This window comes from Gorilla gorilla, chromosome 8 (genome assembly GCF_029281585.2).
Source record: "Gorilla gorilla gorilla isolate KB3781 chromosome 8, NHGRI_mGorGor1-v2.1_pri, whole genome shotgun sequence".
Taxonomy (NCBI): domain Eukaryota; kingdom Metazoa; phylum Chordata; class Mammalia; order Primates; family Hominidae; genus Gorilla; species Gorilla gorilla.
Window position 1 is genome coordinate 128,613,099 of NC_073232.2, and position 23,209 is coordinate 128,636,307.

Below are 23,209 nucleotides of genomic sequence, written 5' to 3' on the forward strand. Positions count from 1 at the left end.
CTATCAGAACTCCTCATGGTGAAAAAAAGAAAAAAAAAAGATGGCAGCTGCGTAGCGTTGGGATAGCATCTCGTTTCTATGACAACAGTGTCTGCTCTGTTTCCAAGCTCCATCTGGTATTTTCAGGCCTAACAACCAGGTAGCATGTAAATGCCTAATAGAAGAAAAAGGCAACAATACTGATTATTTGGATCAGGCACAAATGAACACAGCAACACCATGCCTTTCCTAGGAAAAATAGTGAATTACTTTGACAGCAACAGGGTATTATGAAGAGAGACCACAAAGTACATAGAACATGCTCAACTCTTATTTTACGGACTAAGCTAGCACAACATGCACACACAATTAAAGTAGCTGTTGGGGCTGACAAGGTTTTTTTTTGTTTTTTTCCTACAGGCAATCTAACACTACTCTCATGGGATGATTATTGCCTTCCACCCTTGCTAGCTTTTCCAGTCCTGTTTCGTGGAGTTTTGTGTGTTTTAGGTAATATGGATGCAGCAGCTCTTACCTGCCTCACTGACCTTCCCTTCAGATTTTATCCTTGCTGATTACTGTTCCTTGGTAGCTCTGCAGAATTTATGAGAAGCTAAATTTCAGTTCCTACTCCATGGGCCCTGGCTCACAGAAAAGCATGCTTTTAAAACAGCACAATACAACATAGCAGGTCTCCACCTTCTCATACCCCGACCTTGAACACAAGCTAGTGAAAGCACCTTTTTTATCTTCCTTAAGAATGCCATCATTACAAAGCTAGTATCTTTACAAAATTATAATTTATCTAAAATACAATACAATATGACATAGATAGGTTGCCATGTAGTATTTGGGACAAACTTACACTAAAAAATTATTCATTGTATACCTGATGTTCAAATTCAACTGGAAATTATATATTTTTATTTGCTGAATCTTGAAAATCCTATTTACAGACAGGAATATAGGCTTTTAAATTCTTTGGATCACTTAGGATTTGATACAGTATATCAAAATGCTAATACACTGAATTCAGTATTGGTTTCTAGCATTTTCTAGTTATTAAAATGAGCACTTAAATGTTCATTGTTTAGACCAAAAACTATTGTTCATGCCAACCCTTGCATACATTCATTTTCCTTTATTCATTCATCCGACACAGAGTCATTGGGAAATTGCTATTTCCCTGATACTGTTCTAGGGGCTGGAAATCAGTGGTGTGCCCAAGACCGCCTCATGAAGCTACCATTTGATTGTGGCTCCTGGATTTTATTTCAGGATATTTACTCCCATTACATACACACCACTGATTGATATACAAAGAACCATCAAATATGAGTCTCAGCAGAGAACTCACTGCCCTCCAAGAGCTGATAAACTATGTTAGATTAGCTATCTCCAAACTTCATCAAATCAATCCCATGGGCATTTAATTGCAGAGGACATTCAAATTGTCATTAATTCCTTTGATCATTTTTTTTTCACATTCTTTTCCTTTAACATTCTAGATTAGGAGATAATTGACTCTGGAAGGTTTAGTGATTACATAATACAAACTCACTATCAGTTTCTGGAGTGTTTTCTTGTCCTCCCTGGGATCATTTGGATAGATTCTGGAATCTCTTCTTGTCCTTGCCAGGATCTATATCCTCTATCCTCTTCTCTGGAGTACTGACAGAAGATTGGGACTTACAAGTGATACTTCCATTTTCTTCCTCTTTTTTGTCTTGCCCCAACTCTTTTCTCTTTTGAACTATTTCATCCATTTGGTACTGGTAACTACTAAAGTAGAGGAGGGAATTAAAGGTCTATAGTGTTCCAGAAAGTTCTTGAGACATGGACCTATTTTTAATGTTTTTTCTATATGACTCAGATTCTTTCCTTTCATATTTCACCTTTTGACTGTGACACACTTTTATGAGAATTCTATGTGGTTTGTTGTATATACTCAGATACAATATTTAAAGTATGTAACCACTGTGGTAGACAGAATAATGGTCCCCAAAGATATCTGCATCTTAATCCCTGGAACCTGTGAATATGTCACCTTACTTGGCAAGAGGAACTTTGAAGATGTGCTTAAATTAAGGAATTTGAGATGGCGAGATTATCCTGGATTATCTGGGTGGGCCCAGTGGGATCATTAGGGTCTTTCTAAGAGGGAAGTGGGAGTGTCAGAGCAGCAGAGAGATTTGAGGATGCTACATTACTGGCTTAAAGAAGAAGGAAGAGGCCAGGAGCTAAGGGATAGGGCAGCTTTTACAATCTGGAAAAGGCAAGGAAAGGAATTGCCTCTCAGAGCCTCCAGAAAGACTAGCAGCAGCTTGATTTTAGCTTACAAAGACCTATTTCAGACTTCTGACCTGCATAACTGTGAGATCACACATTTGTATTATTTTAAGTTGGTGATTTGTTACAGCAGCCATAAGACGCTAATACATCTATAGACCTAGGCACTGAGCAGTCAAAACTGACACTGAGCAGAGGCCTTTGGTTAAGCCAGGCATTAGCCAGTTAGATGCCAGACTGTGGGTAGTTCTGCCTGGTGGTGGAGGTAGAACAGCCAGAGTGATAAGGGTTGGTCTTGGAGGACTGGGAAGCAATTATTTGCCAATCTGTGTGGGAGCATTTCAATATATTTACAGGTAGAATGGGTGTACAGTGAATTTCTACTGTGTACACACTTATATATGATGAAATCTGAAAGATATAGAGAGAATTCTGGCAGAAATCTTGAATTGCAGAAATCTTGAATTTTTCTTCCCTAAGACCCTGATATTGATTCTTAACCGAAGGCAATGATCCTCATACATTTCTAGATTCTTTTCTATGTGTCCTGTCTGGGGCTTTTCCAGAGAGTGAAGTGAGACAACTCCTTGCTTAAAGGATTTTATTACTAAATTTTTAGTTTTGGGTTTTTTTTTTTTTTCTAATTTACTATCTGAAATTTCCATCTGTAAGTATCGTTTTTATTTTTTTTCTTTCCTCTCTCCTACTTACTCCCTTTCTTTTACTCTACCTCTCCTATCCCCATTTGAAAACAAGTAAAATAAGGGTGAAAGAGAGTCAATGACTTGTTCTAGGTCACATAGCTAGTTATCAGCCAAATGAGCCCTGGACCCAGGTGGACACACTCCAGCCAGTCCACTGTGATGTGTAGCCACTCTTCCACCAAGGGTGAGCCCCGGACCCAGGTGGACACACTCCAGCCAGTCCGCTGAGATGTGCAGCCACTCTTCCACCAAGGGAGCAGTGCACAGTTTTCATCTTATTCTTAAGAAGAAGCAACCCTTTTAGGGCCCTCCACTACATTTGGATAAAATCCAAACTCCTTCTTTTGCCTTCAAGGCCCTGCATGATCTGACCCCTTTGACGACCCCATCTGTGCCCCAATTCCACTGGCTTCCTTTCTGCTTTGCAGATGCCAAGTTCTTCCAGCCTGAGAGACTGTGAAGCGTAAGTGTGTTGTTAACATCGTTCACAGCAGTTCTCCGTTCTATGCTGTTATATTCATACCTACACTTACTCCATTTGTATTGAATTAATGAGTGTGAATTAATGAATGTGAGGACATGAGATTTGGGAGGTGCCAGGGGCAGAATGATGTGGTTTGGCTGTGTCCCCACCCAAATATCATCTTGAATTATAGTTCCCACAATCCCCATGTGTCATGGGAGGGACCAGGTAGAGATAATTGAATCATGGGGTAGGTTACTCTCATGTTATTCTCATGATAGTGAGTGAGTTCTCAGCAGATCTGACGGTTTTACAAGGGGCTTTCCCCTAGGCTGGTCACTCATTCTTCTCCCTGCCACTATATGAAGAAGGATGTGTTTGCTTCCCCTTCCACCACGATTGTAAGTTTCCTGAGGCCTTTCTAGTCATGCTGAACTGTGAGTTACTTTAACCTCGTTCCTTTATAAATTACCCAGTCTCAGGTATGTCTTTATTAACAGCATGGGAATGAACTAATAAGTCTTGTTTCCTGTTGCCCCTGCAGGCTCTTTGAGTCCTGAGAGCTCATTTATCTTGTTCATTGTTGTGGCACAGGAGCTGGCACAAGTAGATCTTCAATGAACACTAAATTATGTTTGTGGTCACTCCTCACAGACTCACCCTCAAGCCCTAACACAACTGTCAAAGCATGGAATTCCTAATCCATCTTATAAACCACTGAGACAGGCTGCCAATCAGATGCTGAGACTGAAAAAAGGGAAGAAAGGGTGTCTGGTTGGTTACATTAAACATCACAGCTGGCACTTAAAGGAAGTGGAAACTAGATTTCTGACCTCTGTGGTAATCAGCTTACACGGTGAAGCAGGAGATTTGAATCCCCTTATCTACTCCTAGATGAGAATATTATGTCTCATTTACAGTTACAGCCTTCCGGACCAAAATATCATATTTTATGAGTAATAATAACTGTAAGTAAGATGAAAGCCATCGCAAAAGAAAATGAAAGCATTTAAAATACAACAATTACTGAAATAAAATCATCTTTAGGACATTTTTCTGACAAGTTCTCTTAGGTTTTATTAATTTCTTCTAAGAATAACACCATGAATCTTTTTCATGAGTGTTTGGATCCTTCATGCACAATCTTTGCATTTATTCACTTAAGGCTATGGTACAAAACAGTGTGGGATCTCAGCCCATTTCCTGCTTTTTTTTTTTTTCTGTGTTAACATCTTGAAAAAGGAAATGGTAAAGGGTAGATTGTCTAATGGTATAAGAAACCTGTGCATGTACACATTTTGTAAGCAAAATAATGAAACATAACAAGCACAAAATTATAAGACGGTCAAATTTCAAATGATGACATATACATTTATTCAGTAATTCTAGAATTTTGCAATATTTCCTTATATGTCTTCAGATAATTTCAATTCCTTCCACTTTCTATTCATTCCATTTAATTCTTTTCCAGAACTGCTTACTATTACCTATGAAATAATCAGCTTATTTTCTGTTTAAAATGTTTCTTAGTGAACTCTTTTATCTAAATGCTAATTAATTATTTCCTTTAAGCTTCTTAAGGGGTTTTCTACATTCTATTAACAGCACACCTGCAATGTCAAATAAAAGATAAGGTTTATGAGCCATGTAAACTATGATAAAACATTTTGAACTGTCTATGACATCGTGGCGGAAAAATAATGGCAGTGTCTGGTTTTTATAACGCAATACTATTGTATTAAGGCCACTAAAGTCATTTCAAACATTGACAGCATAAAGTAGTTTTATCCTGATAAATGAGCAATTTAGCAAAGTGTTTTAAGAAACAGAATTATGGTTCACTTTATCTATGCACGTATGTGTATATGTACATTAAATTTTTTTCAAACTTTTCAGTCACTGTAAATAATTCATAGAACGTAATAGAAATATTGCAATTTTCCCAAATTTCCAAATAGTTGGTATGACTAATTCACTTAAATTAATAGAAAACTTCATTCACAGAAATTGTGATACACGATTAGACAGAGTAGAATATGTTAACTGTTGGTTTAAGTTTAGACCAACTCAACAACTATGAGTCAATAATTTAGTGGGTAAGTAATCATGTATTAATTAGGTAGACAAATAATGATTAAGTGTCATTACTTATTTAATGACTAGAATAAGTAACGGTAAGAAAACAAACTGTCTTAAAATTATCTTTTAATTATTCTTATATAATAATCTCAAACCACTTCATTGTCATGTAAACTACAACTTGATAACAACTAGATTTTAAGCCCCTTGTCTTATTCATCTTTGTAATGCCAAATTCTTACTTGCTGTACATATAGTATAGACCCAATAAATATTTATTGAATACATAAATGAATTATACATGGTAGAGAATTTTGTTTTCCAAGTTTTGTTTTATTTTTGTTTTCTGGGGCTGACAATCTACTCTCTTGGCTACAGTACCTGAGATAGCCTTCCTGGCCCCCGTGCTGGGCTCTGAGCTCTGACAATGTAAAAATCCAAGTTCACCAGGTACACTGCAGAGTTTTCTTCCAAATATTTGGATATTTAATGATTCCTAAAGTGAATGGCATTTCTTCATGAAATGTATTTCATGACCAAAAAAAAATTGCATTTCTTAATCAGTGATTAAGAATTGACCATTTAAAAATGAAGATTTTTACGTAGAAGCATAATACTGAAGATAAAATGGATGCTTTTAAGCATTTATATCTATATATATCATTTTATCATACATGTCTGTATGTATCTATGTATGTATACATATATGTGTATGCATGCATGTGTGTTTCTCAATATCTCTATCTATCTGTCTGTCTAGTAATATTATCATCTCTCTAATGTCCTTAATGGGGAAGGGACCCTGCAGAGGATGAATTGCTCCAGGCCAGCCCTTTACCCTGGTTATTATACCATTTCTTCAAACTCTTATAAGAAAGTTCACTATAGAAAACAGACTAAAGAGGAGTTACTTTAATTGAAGTGGTTCAAAGCCACTGGTGAACAAAAAATATCTTTCACTGGAACAGAAAAATTTTAGGTGGCGGTTCTAGACCTAGCTCTGATATAAACTGCATGTACAACACTGGGGAAATTTATCAACCTCCCTGGCCTTATGTTAACACCTATAAAAGAAAAGAATTGTGCAAGATGTTTTCTACAGTCCCTTAAATCACTAAAAATGCTTTGACCATAACAGAAATAAATCAGTCTTGCTTAAAATTTTGTTTTAAATCATAGCTATTTCCTGCAACTTATCTTTTCAGGTTGGTTATGGATTGACTTATGTCCCCCCAAAACAAATGTTGAAGTTCTGACTTGAACAGTCCCAGTACATCCCAAATGACCGTATTTGGAAATAGGGTCATTTTTAGATATAATTAATTAACAGGAGGTCATGCTGGATTGGTGTAGGCCCTTTATCCAATATGACTGGGGTCCTTATAAAGAGAGAAGAAGAGGCCAGGCGTGGTGGCTCACGCCTGTAATCCCAGCACTTTGGGAGGCCGAGGCGGGCAGATCACGAGGTCAGGAGATCGAGACCATCCTGGCTAACATGGTGAAATTCCATCTCTACTAAAAATGCAAAAAATTAGCAGGAGAAGAGAGAAAGAGACAGAGACACACAGGGAGAATTCCAAATGACAACAGACGCTGAGATAGGAGTGACTGTCTATAAGCCAAAGAATGCTAGGGTTGACCAGTAAGCACCAGAAGCTGGGGAGAGGCAAGGAATAGATTCTCCTCAAGAGCACCCACAGAGAACCAACTGAGCTGACACCTTGATTTTAGACTTTCAGTCTCCAGAGCTGTGAGAGAATAAATTTCTGTTCTAAAACACTCAGTTGTGGTACTTTGTTATAGCAGCCTCAGGAAACAAATATAAATATTAGGAAACAAATATAATATTTTGCATATAAATTGCATTTTTAGCTTTATGTATTAAATATATGGTTGGTGGAATAAGCATTTATAACAAGACATAACCCAGTTTCAATTATTTTTCCTTAAATCACATCTTATTTTAATTCATTACAAATACACTGCATTACTAATCCAAATTCTAGAAGTCTGAAATTTCTTTAGAAAAAATATTAATTTGCTGGTAATAAGCATTTTTTTGAAAATGTCTCTATCTTGAAACAAAACACAGCTACTTAAATAGTCTTATTTTCTCCTGCCTCTAGTTTTTAGAGGCAGTAAAAGGAAGTGGTTAAGACCTTTGCCTTAAGAGACCATCAGGATTCAAGTTCTGATTCTGCTGCTTCCTAGCTACTGTATGGGACCTTAGACAAGTTACTTGGCTATGTTGTCTCAGTCTCTGAAATAATAAAAGCATTAATCTCTTATGGTTGTTGGGTCAATTAAAAGAATTAATACATGTCAAAGTCTCAGATGGTTATTGTCTCATAGCAAGGGCTATAGCCTGAATGTTTGTGTCACCCCCACATCAAATTCATATGCTGAAATCCTAACTCTTAAGGTGATGGTATTCGGGGGTGAGGCTTTTGGAAGGTGATTAGGTTGTGAGGGCAGGGACCTCATGATTAGGATTGGTGTCCTTATAAAAGAGACAGCAAAATGCTAGCTAGCTCCTCCCACCATGTGAAGACACAGTAAGACCCTTTCTATGGACAAGGAAATGGGCCCTCACCAGACACTGAATTCGCTGGCACCTTGATCTTGGACTTCATAGACCCCCAGAACTATGAATAATACATTTCCATTGTTTTTAAGCTAGCTAGTTTATGGCATTTTGTTATAGAACCCTGAATGGACTTTGCCAGTGAGCTATTTAACACATGCTACATATTAGTCTCTCTCTCTTTTTTTAATTTTTTAAATTATACTTTAAGTTCTGGGATACATGTGCAGAATGCGCAGGTTTGTTACATAGGTATATACGTGCCATGGTGGTTGGCTGCACCCATTGACCCGTTAGTCTCTTTCTTTTTACTGCTTGTAACTTCCTGCCATGAATAGACTGCATAAAACAACTCTGACCCATGACTTACCCGATCACAAACATTATGTAGTCCTCCAACACATATATAAACATGTTAAACATCATCCAGCTGTTGACCCCATCCAACATTCTGCTATTTTTCTCCATTACTTTATATTTGTTGAAGTACCACCCTCCTTTAAAACCCAGCTCATATTTTATATCCTACTGATAGTCTTCCTAGATCACCCACGTATGACTTCTTCTCACTCCCTCTCCTATATGCCCATAGCACAAGGGTGAAGCTCTTAAACACAGCATGCCTTGGAGTTATTTGTGCATACTATGTCCCATTTGGTAGACTATCACCTCCAGGAGAGTAGGGTCTGTACCTTTTCAACTTTGCACCCCCCATAGTACCCAGCAGAGAATTTTACACTTAGTAGAGCCTCAATAAATGGTTGTTAAACTTGGTTGAACCCACATATTTTTTTTTCTTTGTGGCAGATGCCCTAAGACAAAACATAAAATAAATGAATTACTTTTCTTATTTCCATTGCAATATATATGCCCTGGGCTAGTGGGTATTTGCAAGCCTGGTTTAGAACTTAGGGAAGTCATCAATCTAGGAAAGGAGAGGAAATACATTTTAAATCACAAAAGCAATATAGCCTTATATAAGGCCTTCTAGCAAAGCAATTATCAATGGCTCAAGAACCCAGGTGCTAGTGTTATTATGAACAAAAGTCTGAGGGTGAGAGACAATGAGTGATCTTAACTTTTATATTCCATAGGTATGCAACTCAATGGAACATGTACAGATGGAAGGTTTAGATCTGAGAATCATATCTGTGTATTATAATGCAAATAATTGGCCTTCCTTCTAAAGAACATCTGTTGAAACATCTGAAAGCAGTTGTTTATACGGCTGCCAAAATGCTAAAAAATATAATAATTCTCCAGTGAGGTTAGAAATATCCAGGGGAAGAAAAATACTTTTTTATGTAGTTCTGCTTTATTAAATCTTGTTGTTTTCTCTCTAACATGGCACATAGGAGATGCTCAATAATATCTGTTGAATGAATAGCAGAAACTCATTAAACAGTTGTTGAATGAAGCATCTCTGTTTTTTTAGACTTATAAGGTACATTTTCAGAAAACTGTATGCCCAAGTTTTACCACATTGTATACCATTTTTATTTGGCCTAAATTTAAGTAATGCTGCTCTTGCCCTGAACATTATAAGATATAATGAGCATGGATATCTATAAGAAAAGCTATCTTTTAACACTACAGAAAATGTATAAATAAACCTAGATATACAATAGCAGTATTTTTAATTATCTTAATATGTCACTTTTATTATTATGGGACACTTAAACTTTGAGTTGTGAGCTCATATGAATCATATTCGCTTCAAAAAACAAAATAAAATTTAAAATTCCTGCTAACATGTATAGTTATGATACCTCTGAGAAGATTGTAACTTTGGATTTAAAAGCACCAAAATATTCTGGTATGTGAAGAAGATGACTGCAGAAGATGAAGAAGCCATTTCTCCCCATACCCCCTTTCTTGAATTTCCAGCAGCTCTTTCTTCCATACTTCTGTGTAAGTGAGGCAACTGCACTCCCCAAAGACTGCCCAAATTTTACTTTGCCAGGTTTCAGCACAGAAAGAGCATGTTAAATAATACATGTGAATTTGAGCGTAACTAATAAAATTGGAACGTTAAATAGCAGCATGCTTTTGAAAACCAGCCTCCTTGTGAGGACGTTCCTTGTGCAAGTCCATGGGAAATAATTCTGAAGGGAGTGTTATTAATTAGTAATGTAATTTATCTTCTGGAAGCCCTTTCCTTTGATGGCCGCTGTGGTACAGTTTATAAGCCTCCAAACAAGTGCTCAAAGAAAATGGTTCAAACCACAATTTCAGCTTTGTTTTCACCCTTGAACAGATAAGAGTAAAACTTATTTTGGTATATCTAAATTTTACACATGCCTCTCTATGGTGGAGGATTATGAAGTTATATATTTATGAGGAGTTTTTAATGAAATGGTAAAATGTCTGGGATGTAATAAGAGGATAAAATAGTAGACTCCAAAATTAAATTCATGGCTTCTGATTCCAGATTTCTTGGTTTCAGTTCTCACCACCCTATATGAGGTACGCAACTATGGCAATATACTTAACTGTTCCGTGCCTCAGTTTCCTCAACTACGCTATGAAGGTGATAGCAAAAATTATCTCAAAAGGATATAGAGTGTCCAAAATAGTGCCTGGAAAATAATAACAAATTATTATTATTACTGATTCACAATAATTTCAAATTTATAAAGGAAAAATGAAGAGTGAGGAGGGTTACCTTGAAGGGAATTGGTAAAATGTTAATATGTACTTCTAAATGACATGATTATGGGCAGTTCTTTTCTGCTTTGTATATTTTTCAGTATTTATTCTTTTAAAATAAACTCAAAGAATTAAGTTTTATGCATCAATGGCTTGATGGAAATTAAGGCGGAAATTTGGAATAGGTTAAAATGTATAACTGATTAGACTGCAGCATTAATCAAATATTAATTAAGCCTATTGTGATGTGACAGAATTAACATTTACCTTATTTTACTTAATTTTAAATACATTCTGACAAATTACTTTTTAAAGTTCAATCAATGTCAATTTTACATTCATAAATAAAGTCAAATGTTTATTTTACTTAATTTTAAATACATTCTAACAACAAATTACTTTTTAAAGTTCAACCAATGCCAATTTTACATTCAGAAATAAAGTCAAATGTTTATTATAATGTCAATATTTCAACCTACTAAAACTAAAAATATTTTAATTTTTGATTTAAAAAATCCCACGCAGAAGTCCCAAAGGTGCCTTTCATGTTTAAGCTTTAATTAGCAACCACTTTGGTCTCTGACACATATTGCGCAGATATTGAAGTGTTAATATTACTGCAGCTTGATTACAAAAGGCAATGATTAATTTTAAAGCAGACAAAAAAGATATGCCCTGATTACAAAGGAATGATTAAGGCGGAATGTCAGACATTGCACATTTATAGCAGTCTTTGCCATCGTCAAAGGATAAGACTTTGTAAAAGTTTATATTTAGAATCACAGTTACTTTGTACTTCATAATATTCAGTGTTTGCGCCTTGGATACCGGGCAACCCTACTCCAACTGGGCCTAAGACCTTTGGGGTTCACATGCCCAGGGCAAACCTGCCCACCACAGGATGGTCCCAATGAGCCGCCGTAGTTTAAGTTCTCACAGGCAAGGCCCGACCTGAAGCACTGGCTCTAGCCGTAGGGAAGGTTGTGGCCGTGGGTTTTGTCGGCACGTACCATTTTGCTGAAAGACAGAGCACCTTGAGGACGTTACCCCTAAAATGAGAGAGGACTGGGATTGAAAGGCCGACTACAGAAATGGCTGCTGCCCAGACGCCCTCAAAAGCCAAGGTCTTGGCAGCCTTTTTATTTGCCGCCAAAGCGACGAAAAACAAACCCAGGGAGGGACGGAGGCCTGAGTCAGGGGTTTCGCCAGGGAAAAAGGCAGACCTTGAAACTGCCCTCTTAGGGCGTGAGGGAGAAAAGCCCGGTTTGTAAACTGTAACGGGAAACAAAGGCTGAGGGCAGGAAGGGGCAGCAGCGGCCAGCGTCCCTAGACCCTCAGTCCCCTCAGACACCGTCTGGCGTCGGGCTCCATCTTCTTGCTGGGCTGGCGACAGAGGGTTGGAGACAGGTCTATCTGGGAATAGTTCTAGAAGAATCCATCTTCTTTATTCTGCTTTCCAGGATCCTCAGGGTTGGTTATAAAATATTTAAGGGCGAGAAAAGGATCGCAGGAGCCAGGCCCTGAGATGAGCTTGGAGTCCCTGTTTCAGCACATCATCTTCACCGAGCATCAGGCGGAGGAGAGTCGCCGTTTGATGCGAGAAGGTCGGAGTATTTCTGTCCTTTGCATGGGGCCTTTTGTCTTCTGGTGCTGGGTGCTTGGAGCAGAAGGAAATCCGGAAGGCAGTGGTCAGAGCCGTTAGGGGAGCTTGCATGCCATGCTGAGGGAAAGACAGCTGAAAGGTGGCTTATCAAACGCCACCAAAATGGGGACTTTAGAAAGATTGATGTGTTTAAAGATTTAATTTTTATTACAGTAAGGTCGGAAATAACCAGATGTCGTGAAAAAATTAAGAAAGCAACGGAGGAGCTGAATGAAGAGAAAATCAAGCTGGAATCTAAGGTATTGAAATGTAAAGCATACTAATTATCACTTGAAAAAGCCTGCCTTAACTTGACTTTTGGGGGATATTTCAGTGTTTAACCAGTTGTCCTTCAAGTAGGAAGCACGTTACTCTGTGCTGGCTGTTTTAGTTCCATGTTGCCTGGTGATGTTTAAAGTTCTGAATCCCGTGACACCTTCAATTCCAATACGAATTTGCCCTAAATAAACTAAGGTAATGAAGAATTCATTGTCCATTTTGTGGGATGGTTAAGGTTTTAAAAGAGCACAATGTCATTAGAAGAATCATTATTCTACTTATTTAATAAGTAGTTGGTGCAGTATATACATTTTGAATGATAAATAATTTGTGTGCTATGTTGATATAACAATTGCATGTAAATTTCAAACAAGCCCCTGCCTTTAGTTTTAAAATTCTCTACCACATTTTAGACATGCCTTGCTTCCGAAGTATACCTTTTCCATTAGCGTTTCTGTCTTTCCTGCAGCGTTTGTAATGTTCTGTTATTTTAAAAAGAAGCAAGAGAGTCTGATGGCTTCTTGAAGGATGGGTAGAATTTTGAAGAGGCAAATAGAAGCAAGTAGTAGGAGGAAAGCGTTCCAGACAGAAGGAGGAGGCAGATATGTGCAGTGCATATTGGGAAAGGAATCTAGTCAAAGCAAAGGGCTGATATCTGGGAATAGCAGAAAACCGTTGCAAGTTCCTGATCAGGGAGCAGTAAAAGTGGGTTTAGGTAGCCTAGTATGGTGGCACATGCTTGTAGTTCCAGTTACTCAGGAGGCTAAGGTGAGAAGACAGTTGTTCAGTTTAATGCCAGCCTGGGCAACATAGTGAGACCCTGTCTTTAAAAATAAAAGGTAGTTTTAGGAGGATCTTTCTGAGCTCTGATTGGGAAGATGGGAATAGACAATTAGGAAGCTAAGAATATTATTTAAGTGTGCCACAGTGAAGGCCTCGCTATGGGTGGGGACAGAGAGTTATTCAAAAATATTTATTAAGAACCCAGTGATGAACTAAACAAGCACTGTGTAATATGAAATCTGTTTGAGGAAGTCTGTTTGCTTCAAATGTAACTATTTTAACTTATCACTTTGAGGAATTTTCAGTTTTCTTTGGGAATGAAACAATCAGAGAACACTTCTCCATCTGGCGAATTTCAGCTTTTCTTTCCAGGTGTTGCTCAAACATCACCAATAAAGCCTTCTTTATTTATACAATATTTATTATTTATACAATAAAGACATCTTGATAAAATTTTAAAATTAAACAATGATACATACTTGTATTTGTGTTTGTATCCCCCACTATTTTGTGAGCAGCGTATCTGGAATTTTTTTCCTTGTCCATCTTTTATTCTCACTGCCTGTTATCTAACAGTATATAGTATACAGTAGTGTGCTGAATGAATTGAGTACTAATAGTTTGATAGATAATAGGGAGAGTCTTTTAAAATAGAATTTGTAACTGTTATTCAGTGAGATCCTTCCTCCTGTTTTGCCTGTGAATAGTAAGTAAACTAGCTGCTACCAGCAATGCTGAAAGCTGGTGGTATGGGCAAAACATTAAGAATGTTATGATGCAACTTTCTTTTTCTTGAAAAGGAATTAAGACACTTTCAGGATTGATATCTAGAAGCTAATAGAAGTAATGGGCAAAATATGAGCACTTACTGTATGCAGGGGCACTGTTCTAAATGCTTCTCCTGTATTAACTCCTTTAATCCTAACAGGAATCTTGTGATGAGACCCCATCATTATCCCCTTTTTATGAGTGAGGAAACTGAGAGGTAAATGACTTCTCCACGATATATAATTCAGAAACAATTAAACTACCATAATGAAAGTAACAATTGAGTAATAACAGCATATTTTATTAAAGCAGATTTCTTAAGCTCACTTTAAACATTTTTCGTCATGACATTCATGTATAATAATATAACTGAAGTTTTGTATCTTGTTTAGGTTAATATTTTTAAAAGGTTGCTTATGCAAGTTTTTGTACAAAATGCATTTTTCCTGGATTGGTGAGGATATTGACCTGATATATTTTTTAATGTTACTCTGTAATATTTTCTTTGTTAGCAAAGTTTTGTTTTGTCTGCAAATGGAAATGTAATTTGTTGATATATACACATACATTAAAAAATGTTGATTCAGTTGTTTTTACTAGAAAGAAGACAGAAAAGGCCTACCATTGTTTAGAAACATTTGTTGAAATTACTAATTAATATAGGTTCATAAGCATACATTGCTTTTTAACCAGCTCATATATGTGGGTAATAATACATTTGTATCTTACTAATAAAATTAACATATGAGGGTCACAGTTCATACAATACTAATTTATAATTGAAATAGTTTGATTTATATTATAGTCAAGATGGTATGTATATGTGCATAAAGATTTTAAAAGTGGAATCACAATTGTAATGCAGATGACTAATGGGAAGAACTGAAGAACTAATCCTAAATTGATTTCTTGTTTCTTTTATTCTGAGTTAATTATATGTCTGCCAATAACAATGAAAATATATTTACTTGAATATTTGACTTGGCATTTATTGACCCATTTATCAAACAGTAGCAGCACAAGGAGAAACTATTAATAGAACATAATTTGAACAGAGCAGTGCTTGAGCTACTGTACAGTCATACATTCAGAAAATTTGGGGGGCATTTATTTTGGATGTTGTTTCTGGTCAATAAATGCATTTGGGAAGTACAGTATTCATTTTTTTTCTTTTATGTAAAACCCGGATAGCATGTAATTAGAACTTGAATGATAGCATTTGCCTTGCAGGGCTCAATGAGTCTTTTAAAATATATGGTTGCAAAAGTCTCGGGTTATATAGTATGAGTACTTTATGAATTGGACAGCTATACTATGCCTGGTTAGGTTTGGTAATATGAAAACAGAAAAATGAGAACATGCCCTGGATTTGCATTCATGCTTACCAATACACCCAAAACTTCTGATAGTTAAGGAAAAGTTGTATTGTATTGATGACAGGGCAAACCAAAATTAAGGACTGACAGAACATTGGTAGTTTCTTTTAAACGTCTAAAATAGCTTCTTCTATTTTTAAAAATGGCATATAATTAAAATTTTGACATTTAATTGTTATAAACATATTACATAAAACTCAATATAATGCCATATTCCCTTAAGAGGGAGTAAATGGAGGAAAATTTGAGGCTATTTTGTGAATATTTTGTTTATTTTTTCTGTTTCCAATTTTAACTTGTGTAAACACCATAACAATAATAAAAGAATATTTCATGAATTTTTAAAGGAAAATTGTATTGAAATTAAAAAGTAACTTAAGGTGGCCCCATTTACTTCTTTGCCTCAATATGTATGTGTTCTCTTTTTTTAATTGGTGGAAGTTAGGAAACCTCCAGAACAGCAGGCAAAGTCATATCCTTTAGTACTGTATTACCTAATTGGAGAAAGAACAAAATCACAAATTATTATCATTTATAGTATTGAAATGGAGTTTTGTAACTGGAGTGCTTTTTTCTTTCTTTACGCTTAATCAAAAAAATTTAGATCCTACCAATATTTAATTTTATAGTTGGCAATTATTCATTCAACAAACATTCATTGAGCAACTGATAAATCACACTATGAATACTTGGCAAATAAATTATATAACACCTTCCTTCCTGAATTACAGGATTGACATCAAGCAATTTCAACTATATAAACCTAACTGTAAACTCAAAATTTTTGATGTTCTCATTTAAAGAAAAAATTTGTTTCCATTTTCTCTATGAAATTCTATAAAGAAAGCCTTATCATATTTGTCATGAGTAATTATCCAAAACTTGGAAATAGGCAAAAAAGGTCACTGAGTGTCCTTTGAGTATTGTATTAGACATTGTCCAGTAGCTCACCTTCCTGAGGACAGTCAGGTTTATGGGGGTGTGAACCTTTGTACTGGGCTGTTTTTTCTTGGATATGCCAATCATTCTTTGACCCCAGGGCCTTTGCACTTGCTGTTTCCTCTGTTTGAAATGCTGATTCCATTAGCTGTTATTCTGTCATGCACGCTCACTTCATTTAGATCTCTCCCAGTAGAATCATGTGGGACTTTTAGTGCTAACACTAGGACAGCCCCATGCAAATCTTGATGGTTGGTTAGCCTAAGTCTCTGCTCAGTTGTCACCTTAGAGCATTATTCTTAAAGTGTGATCTCTGAGTTCAAAGGGGTCCTCCAGACACTTTCAGGGAGTTTGTAAGGTCAAGCTATTTTTATGATAATACTATACAAAGGTACCATTTGCCATCTTCTCTATGCTAATGCACACATTGACAGTGCAAAAGCAGCAGTGAGTAAAACTGTTAGCACCTTAACACAAATCGAGGTGGTGGCACCAAACTGTACTAGTAGTCATCTCGTATTCTTCACTGCCATGCACTCTCAGTAAGAAAACAAAAACCGCTAGTTTTACTTAATGCTTCGATTGAAGTGTCAAAAATATTAATTTTATTGGAACTGATCATTGAGTATATTCATTTTCAATATTGTGTACGATCACATGGGAAGTACACCTAAAGTACTTTTATATTCTGAAGTGCCACGATTGTCTCAAGAGAGAGCATGTGTGCAGTTGTTTGAGATGCAGTATGAGCTAGCTATTCTTTTTCTGAAACGCCATTTTTACTTAGACAATTGACAGTCAAGTTGTAGTTATTTAGATTTGGGTGTTTGGCAAAATTTTCTGAAAAATAAATGAAGTAAGCCTAAAATGTCAAGGCAAACATCTGACATTCTTCTTATTATTTTGCCAATGATAATATGCAAGCTTTCAAACAAAGATTAGAATTTTGGAGGATTCCTATCTATCTTGTCACCGTAAGCTTGGCAGCTTCCTGGTACTTAAAGATTTTTCTGGTGAGTTCGTTAGTGATATTAATGAATATGAATGTTACTTTTGAAGCAGTATGTTTCAAGATGTTTCAGAATGTTACTTCTGAAAGCATATTATGAAATATATCAACATTTGGAGGATCTGCATAATTCAGGGAAGCAGTAAGTAATGCATAAAGTTACAAAACCGTGCATAGATAAAAGGTAGACTCAAAGTGCAATGTAGACCAATGGATTTTATTATAGCATAGAATGAAAAGTTCATTGAAATGGCTTCAGATTCCACATTGCAACTAACCTTTAAGGAGCTATCACATGGTGAATTTTGATATAGTATCAAAGAAGAATGTGCACAATCATTTCCAACTACATATCTGTGCACTCCGTATTCTCCAACTGAAAAACGTATTACAAAAGATTGAGTAGAAGCAGATATGAGAGTCCAGCTATCTTCTTTTTTAATTTTTTGTTTTTATTTATTTATTTTTAAGAGACAGAGTCTCACTCTGTTACCCAGATTGGAGCTCAGTGGCACAACAACAGTTCACTGCAACCTTAAACTCCTGGCCTCAAGTGATCCTTCTGCTTCAGCTTCCTGAGTAGCTGGGACTACAGGCCTCTGCCACCCTACCTGGCTAATTTAAAAAATATATTGTTTTCTAGAGACAGGGTCTTGCTATTTTGCCCAGGCTAGTTTTGAACTCCTGGCCTCAGGTGATCCTCCCACTTTGGTCTCTCAAAGTTCTGAAATTACAGGCGTGAACCACCAAACCTGGTCTCAGCTGTCTTCCATTAAGCCAGATGTTAATGAGATTTGTAAAAAATCTATATGCAACTCCTTTTTCTAATTTGTTTTTGTTTTGGAAAGTCATTTTTAAATACAAATGTGGTATTTAAAATGCAATAGGATTATTGTTATTAATGTTTAAAAATTTTTCAGTTTTAATTTTGATACAGAAAATATTTCTAGATATAATTCATGAAAACAATCAAACAAAAAGAAATTCTTAATAACTTTTTAGACTATGAAGAGGTCAAAAGACCCAAAAATTTGAGGCCCCCTCTCTGTAGAGGCCCCTCCCTGACCTCCCTATATCAAATAGCATTACCATCTCTCCCTGTCTCTATGCTGTGTGATATGTACCACCTCTTGGCATATTTTATATTGATCTGTTTATTATTTGTCTCCCTCCAGTGGAATGTAAGCTCCACAAGGGATAGAAATTAATCTATTTTGTTCATTGCTGTTATTCCCAGCATCTAGAACAGTGCCTGAATAATAGTAGGTATTAAACAGACATTTAGTGAGTGAATAAGTTAAAATTTTTCTCATAGAATTCTGTTTTCTATTTTCCTCTGCCTTGAATTCTACTTGTTTGATTTGATGCCTTTCTTACATGGTGGTAGATTTTCTTATTAAGATTTTTTATTGATTTTATTTTATTGAACTTATGTTTAGAAGAACTTATCTCTCCTGGCTGTTCGACATATTCCTTTGATAGAAAAGATGTCCCTAAGAAGCAGTTTCACCCCTGCTGCCAGGGCCTCACAGGTTTCCCCTGTTAAGGACCAGTTTTTATGTTAAATTCTGAGCTCAGGATTTCTGCACTGTATGGATAAGAGAATCTCAGGGTTCAAATTCTCAGGATATGACTCCTTTTCCACTCGGCTCAATGGGATATAGCTCACTTATACACTGCATCTCTAGGGCAACAGGTGGAGTTTTGTTACCCATCTTTCATAACTGGCATAGATATTTCTCAATTCCTGGCAGTACAATGAGTCCAACTCTTGGCTCTCTTTGCCTGTGATTTTTGTTCTTATGTGGGCATTTAAAGCCTAATCCCTAATGCCTGTATCATTTCTGAAAGATGCTCCTGTGGGCTTGAATTTTAGCACCATCCTTACACTGAGCTGTCTATTTGTTTCTTGCATGAAGATTTCCCTCTCCTCCTTTTGGCTTAGCTATGTAAATGATAAATATTTTAAATGTAGTTAGATTTTATCTAGCATTTCTCTTTGTTTGGAGTAGAAAGTAAGTCCTTTCTACTTTTGCTTTTACTGCCATATTAACCATAATTCTGCACTATAAAGTTCTTCAATGCCTCACGCTGTCATTCTTGAGTTCTTACTTTTTTGTTTTTTGATGAGTCTGTAATTGTTTGTAATTTTGTAGGAGGAAGTTGTGAATGATAGATCTTCTAAGCTATTAATATCTGAAATTTCTGTTATCTTCACACTTGCATGGAAACTTGTCTGTACAGAATTATTGAGTCAAACCTTTTTTTACAACATTTTGTGGATCTAGCACTGTTATATTCTGAAATTTATTAATGCAGAAGAGAAGTATTGAAGTCAACATGGTTTTTAAAAATCCTTTTTTAAGGTAACCTGTTAGGTTTTGTTTTCTTCCCTGATTGCTTTTATGATTTTAAACAATCTATAATTCCAAATTTGGTACAGATATATTTTTTTTCTGGAACAAGGGTGAGCCTTCCATTTTAACCTCAGCTATTATTTCATAGAGTTTGTTTTCAATACACCCATTTCTTATAATTTAGAAGAGCTTTATTCTCTTTTCTCTGAATTGAATCCTCAGAAGTCTGGGAAAACTTTGTATCCTTTACATCCCTAATTCTATCTTTTGCAGTATTAGTTTTAGTTATTTAATGCTCTCTGCAAATTTAAATCATGTGTTGTCTTCTCTTTTTTAACACTTTAATTTTTAAAAATCTCAGCTTGTTCTGTTTTTATCTTTCTCTGCTGTGTCCTTCCTTGCTCTTGTTTTCTAGTGGACATGTCTTTGTTTGCATCCTCTTAAGAACAGTAAGTAATTGATTACAATTTTTTTTTCATCCTGTGCTCTTCACTGTAATCTTTTGGATAATTCTCTTTATCTCTTCTGTTAACAGTATTTTTCATAGGGTTCATGTTGTTATTCTGTGAGATTTGTTCAGACCTGCAATTTGCCTATAAATACAATATATAAATTGTTTTTTGTCCTGTTCTCATTTTCTTGAATACTGGAAGAATCAACTGCTTTCTTAGAGCTAAAGCTGATTGACAAGCTGATGTGAGTACCCCCCAGCCCAATTTCTAGTGTTCTTGTAGTATAGCTTTACTTGCCTGAGATATGATTATTTCTTGCACATGTGCCAAGTCTTCTTATTTGTTGAGGAAGATGTATGTTTTAAAGAATGTGTGACATTTTATAGTTCTTCCATTAAAAGCAGTGCATGAATAAACACTACCTCAGCATCCCTTTGTTTTTTATCCTAAGATGTGTGGTGATAGGTAAGGTAAGGTACTGCCACCTGAGTTGTCAAATAACACAGAAGTTATCTTACTTTAAAGTTGCTCCCCAGTAAGAGTCTTTCAGATTAAAACGTATCAGTACAAAATGTTCTTGACTGGTCAGTATTTGTGCTTTGCTCGTCTTTCCCTAATCAGATTACTGTCTCGCTGAGATGAGCAGCTTTGGAGGAATAGGAGTTTTATTTGAGGAAAAGAGGAAGAATAATTTTGCAGTTTAGGGGTTATTTTGAAAAGAGTTGACTGTGGACTTTGGAACAGGAGGTGAGTTCTGAAAAGGTGAGTGGGAAGGATCAAAGGCAACTGGCGACTTACAGCTGTGCCTGTGATCTGGTGCTGATAGGAAGAATTTCCCGTGTAGGCTTTGTTGCATATATGGTCTCATGGATTGTTATTGCCTGAATTCATATTTCAAGATAAGTTAAAAGGCTGTATACCTCAGTTTCCTTTGTTCAGATGAGTTCCACAGTTTCAAATGTAGTCTAATTTCTTCTGGTTAAAAATTCCTCCCAAGAGAGATAGAGGAAGGAAAGGGAGAGATGGGACCACCACAGTGAGCAAATGGATCAGATTATTACTCTAAAATGTTCTTTTCGTTCTGAGCTCCCGCTCCTCCCCATCTTTACTAAGATTTCTCGCTTATGTTCCTACTGGAAAAGTGGGTTTTATTCCTGGGAAATTCTGAGGCCTTCTACCATTATATTTGGTGAACATGCAGTAGATTACTTTTCAAAATTAAAATAGTTTTATTGTTTTAACTCTTTATAAAAGTAGTGTTTATTTATTGCAAATTATTCTAAAAATAGAAATTGGCAAAAAGCAGAGTGAAAATCACCTATAATTCCACCACATGGTTAACATTTTCATAGGTTTTCTTTCAAAATTGTTTAAATGGATTTATATTTTTCTTAAATAATTTGCTTTTTTCTATTTACTGTAACCTAGACATCTGAGTAAATATATATATAAATAAGCAATTTTAATTGCTGCGTAGTATTCCATTAAATGTTATACTATATTTTATTTAACTAATTTCTTATTGATAAGTATTTACTATTGTATTAATAAATTACTGTTTCTATCATCATTGCAGTGATAACCGTATACATACATCTTTGTGCACTTATCCTAGCTTTTTAGGGTAAAGCCTTATAAATCAAATTGCTGTGTCAATGGGTCTGTAATTTTCAAGGCTTTGATTATTTTTAAATTGTCCTCCAGAAAAGTTGTTCCAGTTTTATTCTCACAGTTTTACTACTCATACACTGAAAATTAATATGTATTACAAATATAAAAATGGCATCTTTTTAGTTTTAATTTGAGTTTTTTAACTTAGTATTTTTAATTTATATGTATATTTACCTATTTCTATCCTGTCCTAGTCTTTTCTGGTTGGCATCTAGCTTTTTATTATATATATTCTTTCTTTATCATTTGTTGCAAACTTTATTATTTGTATCTTGGCTTTTTATGACATGATTTTCTAGTAAAAGTTTAGAGTTTTGTGTTGCTGGAATTTTTAATGTTTTAGTTTGTTTCCGAATCCATTCTAGGCTTAGGAAAGCCTGTCCCACTCCAAGATTTTAAACAATATCTTTTTCTAATACTTTTATAGTGGTTTTCTTTTTTAAAATATTTTAAAGAAAAATGACTGTTGTCACCTGAGTAAATGTCACATGTTCCCCATTGATTGGAAACACTGTCTTTATGATACAGTATTTTGCATGTGCGTGTGTATATCTATACTTGTATCTGTTTTATATATTCTATACTATTAATCTATTTGTTTTGGCACCAGTATATTATTGGCTTAAATATATTAGCTTTAAAATATCTTTGGCCCTCTGGAAGGGTAATTTCTTTTTCAGAATTTTCCTGATTCTTTTCACGGCTTATATTTCTAGATAAATTTGAAAATCATTTTGTCAAATTAAAAAAGAACCAAAATCATTGGGGTTTTCATAAGATTGCACTAATTTCATGTTGTAATTTATGAAGAATTGATGTCTTTATAACTCTGAGTCACACTTAAGAATATAACATCTTTTTCTGTTTATTCAGATTTTCTTTTATGTTCCTCAGTAGAAGTTTTTCATACAGGTCTCAGATATTTCTTATTTGTATCTTGTTTGTCTTGATTTTGCTGTCACGAATGGGATATTTTCCATGCTTTTTTCTGTTTTTGTTGGTAACTAGAATAGATTTTGGTATTTATTTTGTTACTAGCTTCTTTACTAAACCCTTTTTTTATTTCTTGATGGTTTCTCTGTATATTTTCTTGGATTCATATATAATAATGGGGCCAGGTGCGGTGGCTCACATCTGTATTCCCAGCACTTTGAGAGGCCAAGGGGGGTGGATCACCTGAGGTCAG

The 23,209-nt window shown here is 35.6% G+C and overlaps 1 protein-coding gene across 2 annotated transcripts in view; it reads left to right on the top strand.

Annotated features, from left to right (window-relative positions):
- The first annotated feature begins 11,650 nt into the window (after window positions 1-11,650).
- CCDC172 (coiled-coil domain containing 172) overlaps window positions 11,651-23,209 on the top strand; it is a 55,742-nt gene continuing 44,183 nt past the window's right edge. The window contains exons 1-3 of one of the 2 annotated variants that reach the window (XM_004050145.3): window positions 11,651-11,871; window positions 12,208-12,351; window positions 12,564-12,649. In XM_004050145.3, coding sequence (XP_004050193.3) covers window positions 12,273-12,351; window positions 12,564-12,649 — 165 coding nt within the window. In that variant the 5' untranslated portion in view covers window positions 11,651-11,871; window positions 12,208-12,272. The remainder of the gene's footprint in view (window positions 11,872-12,207; window positions 12,352-12,563; window positions 12,650-23,209) is intronic. The other variant, XM_019034491.3, reaches the window with a different exon arrangement.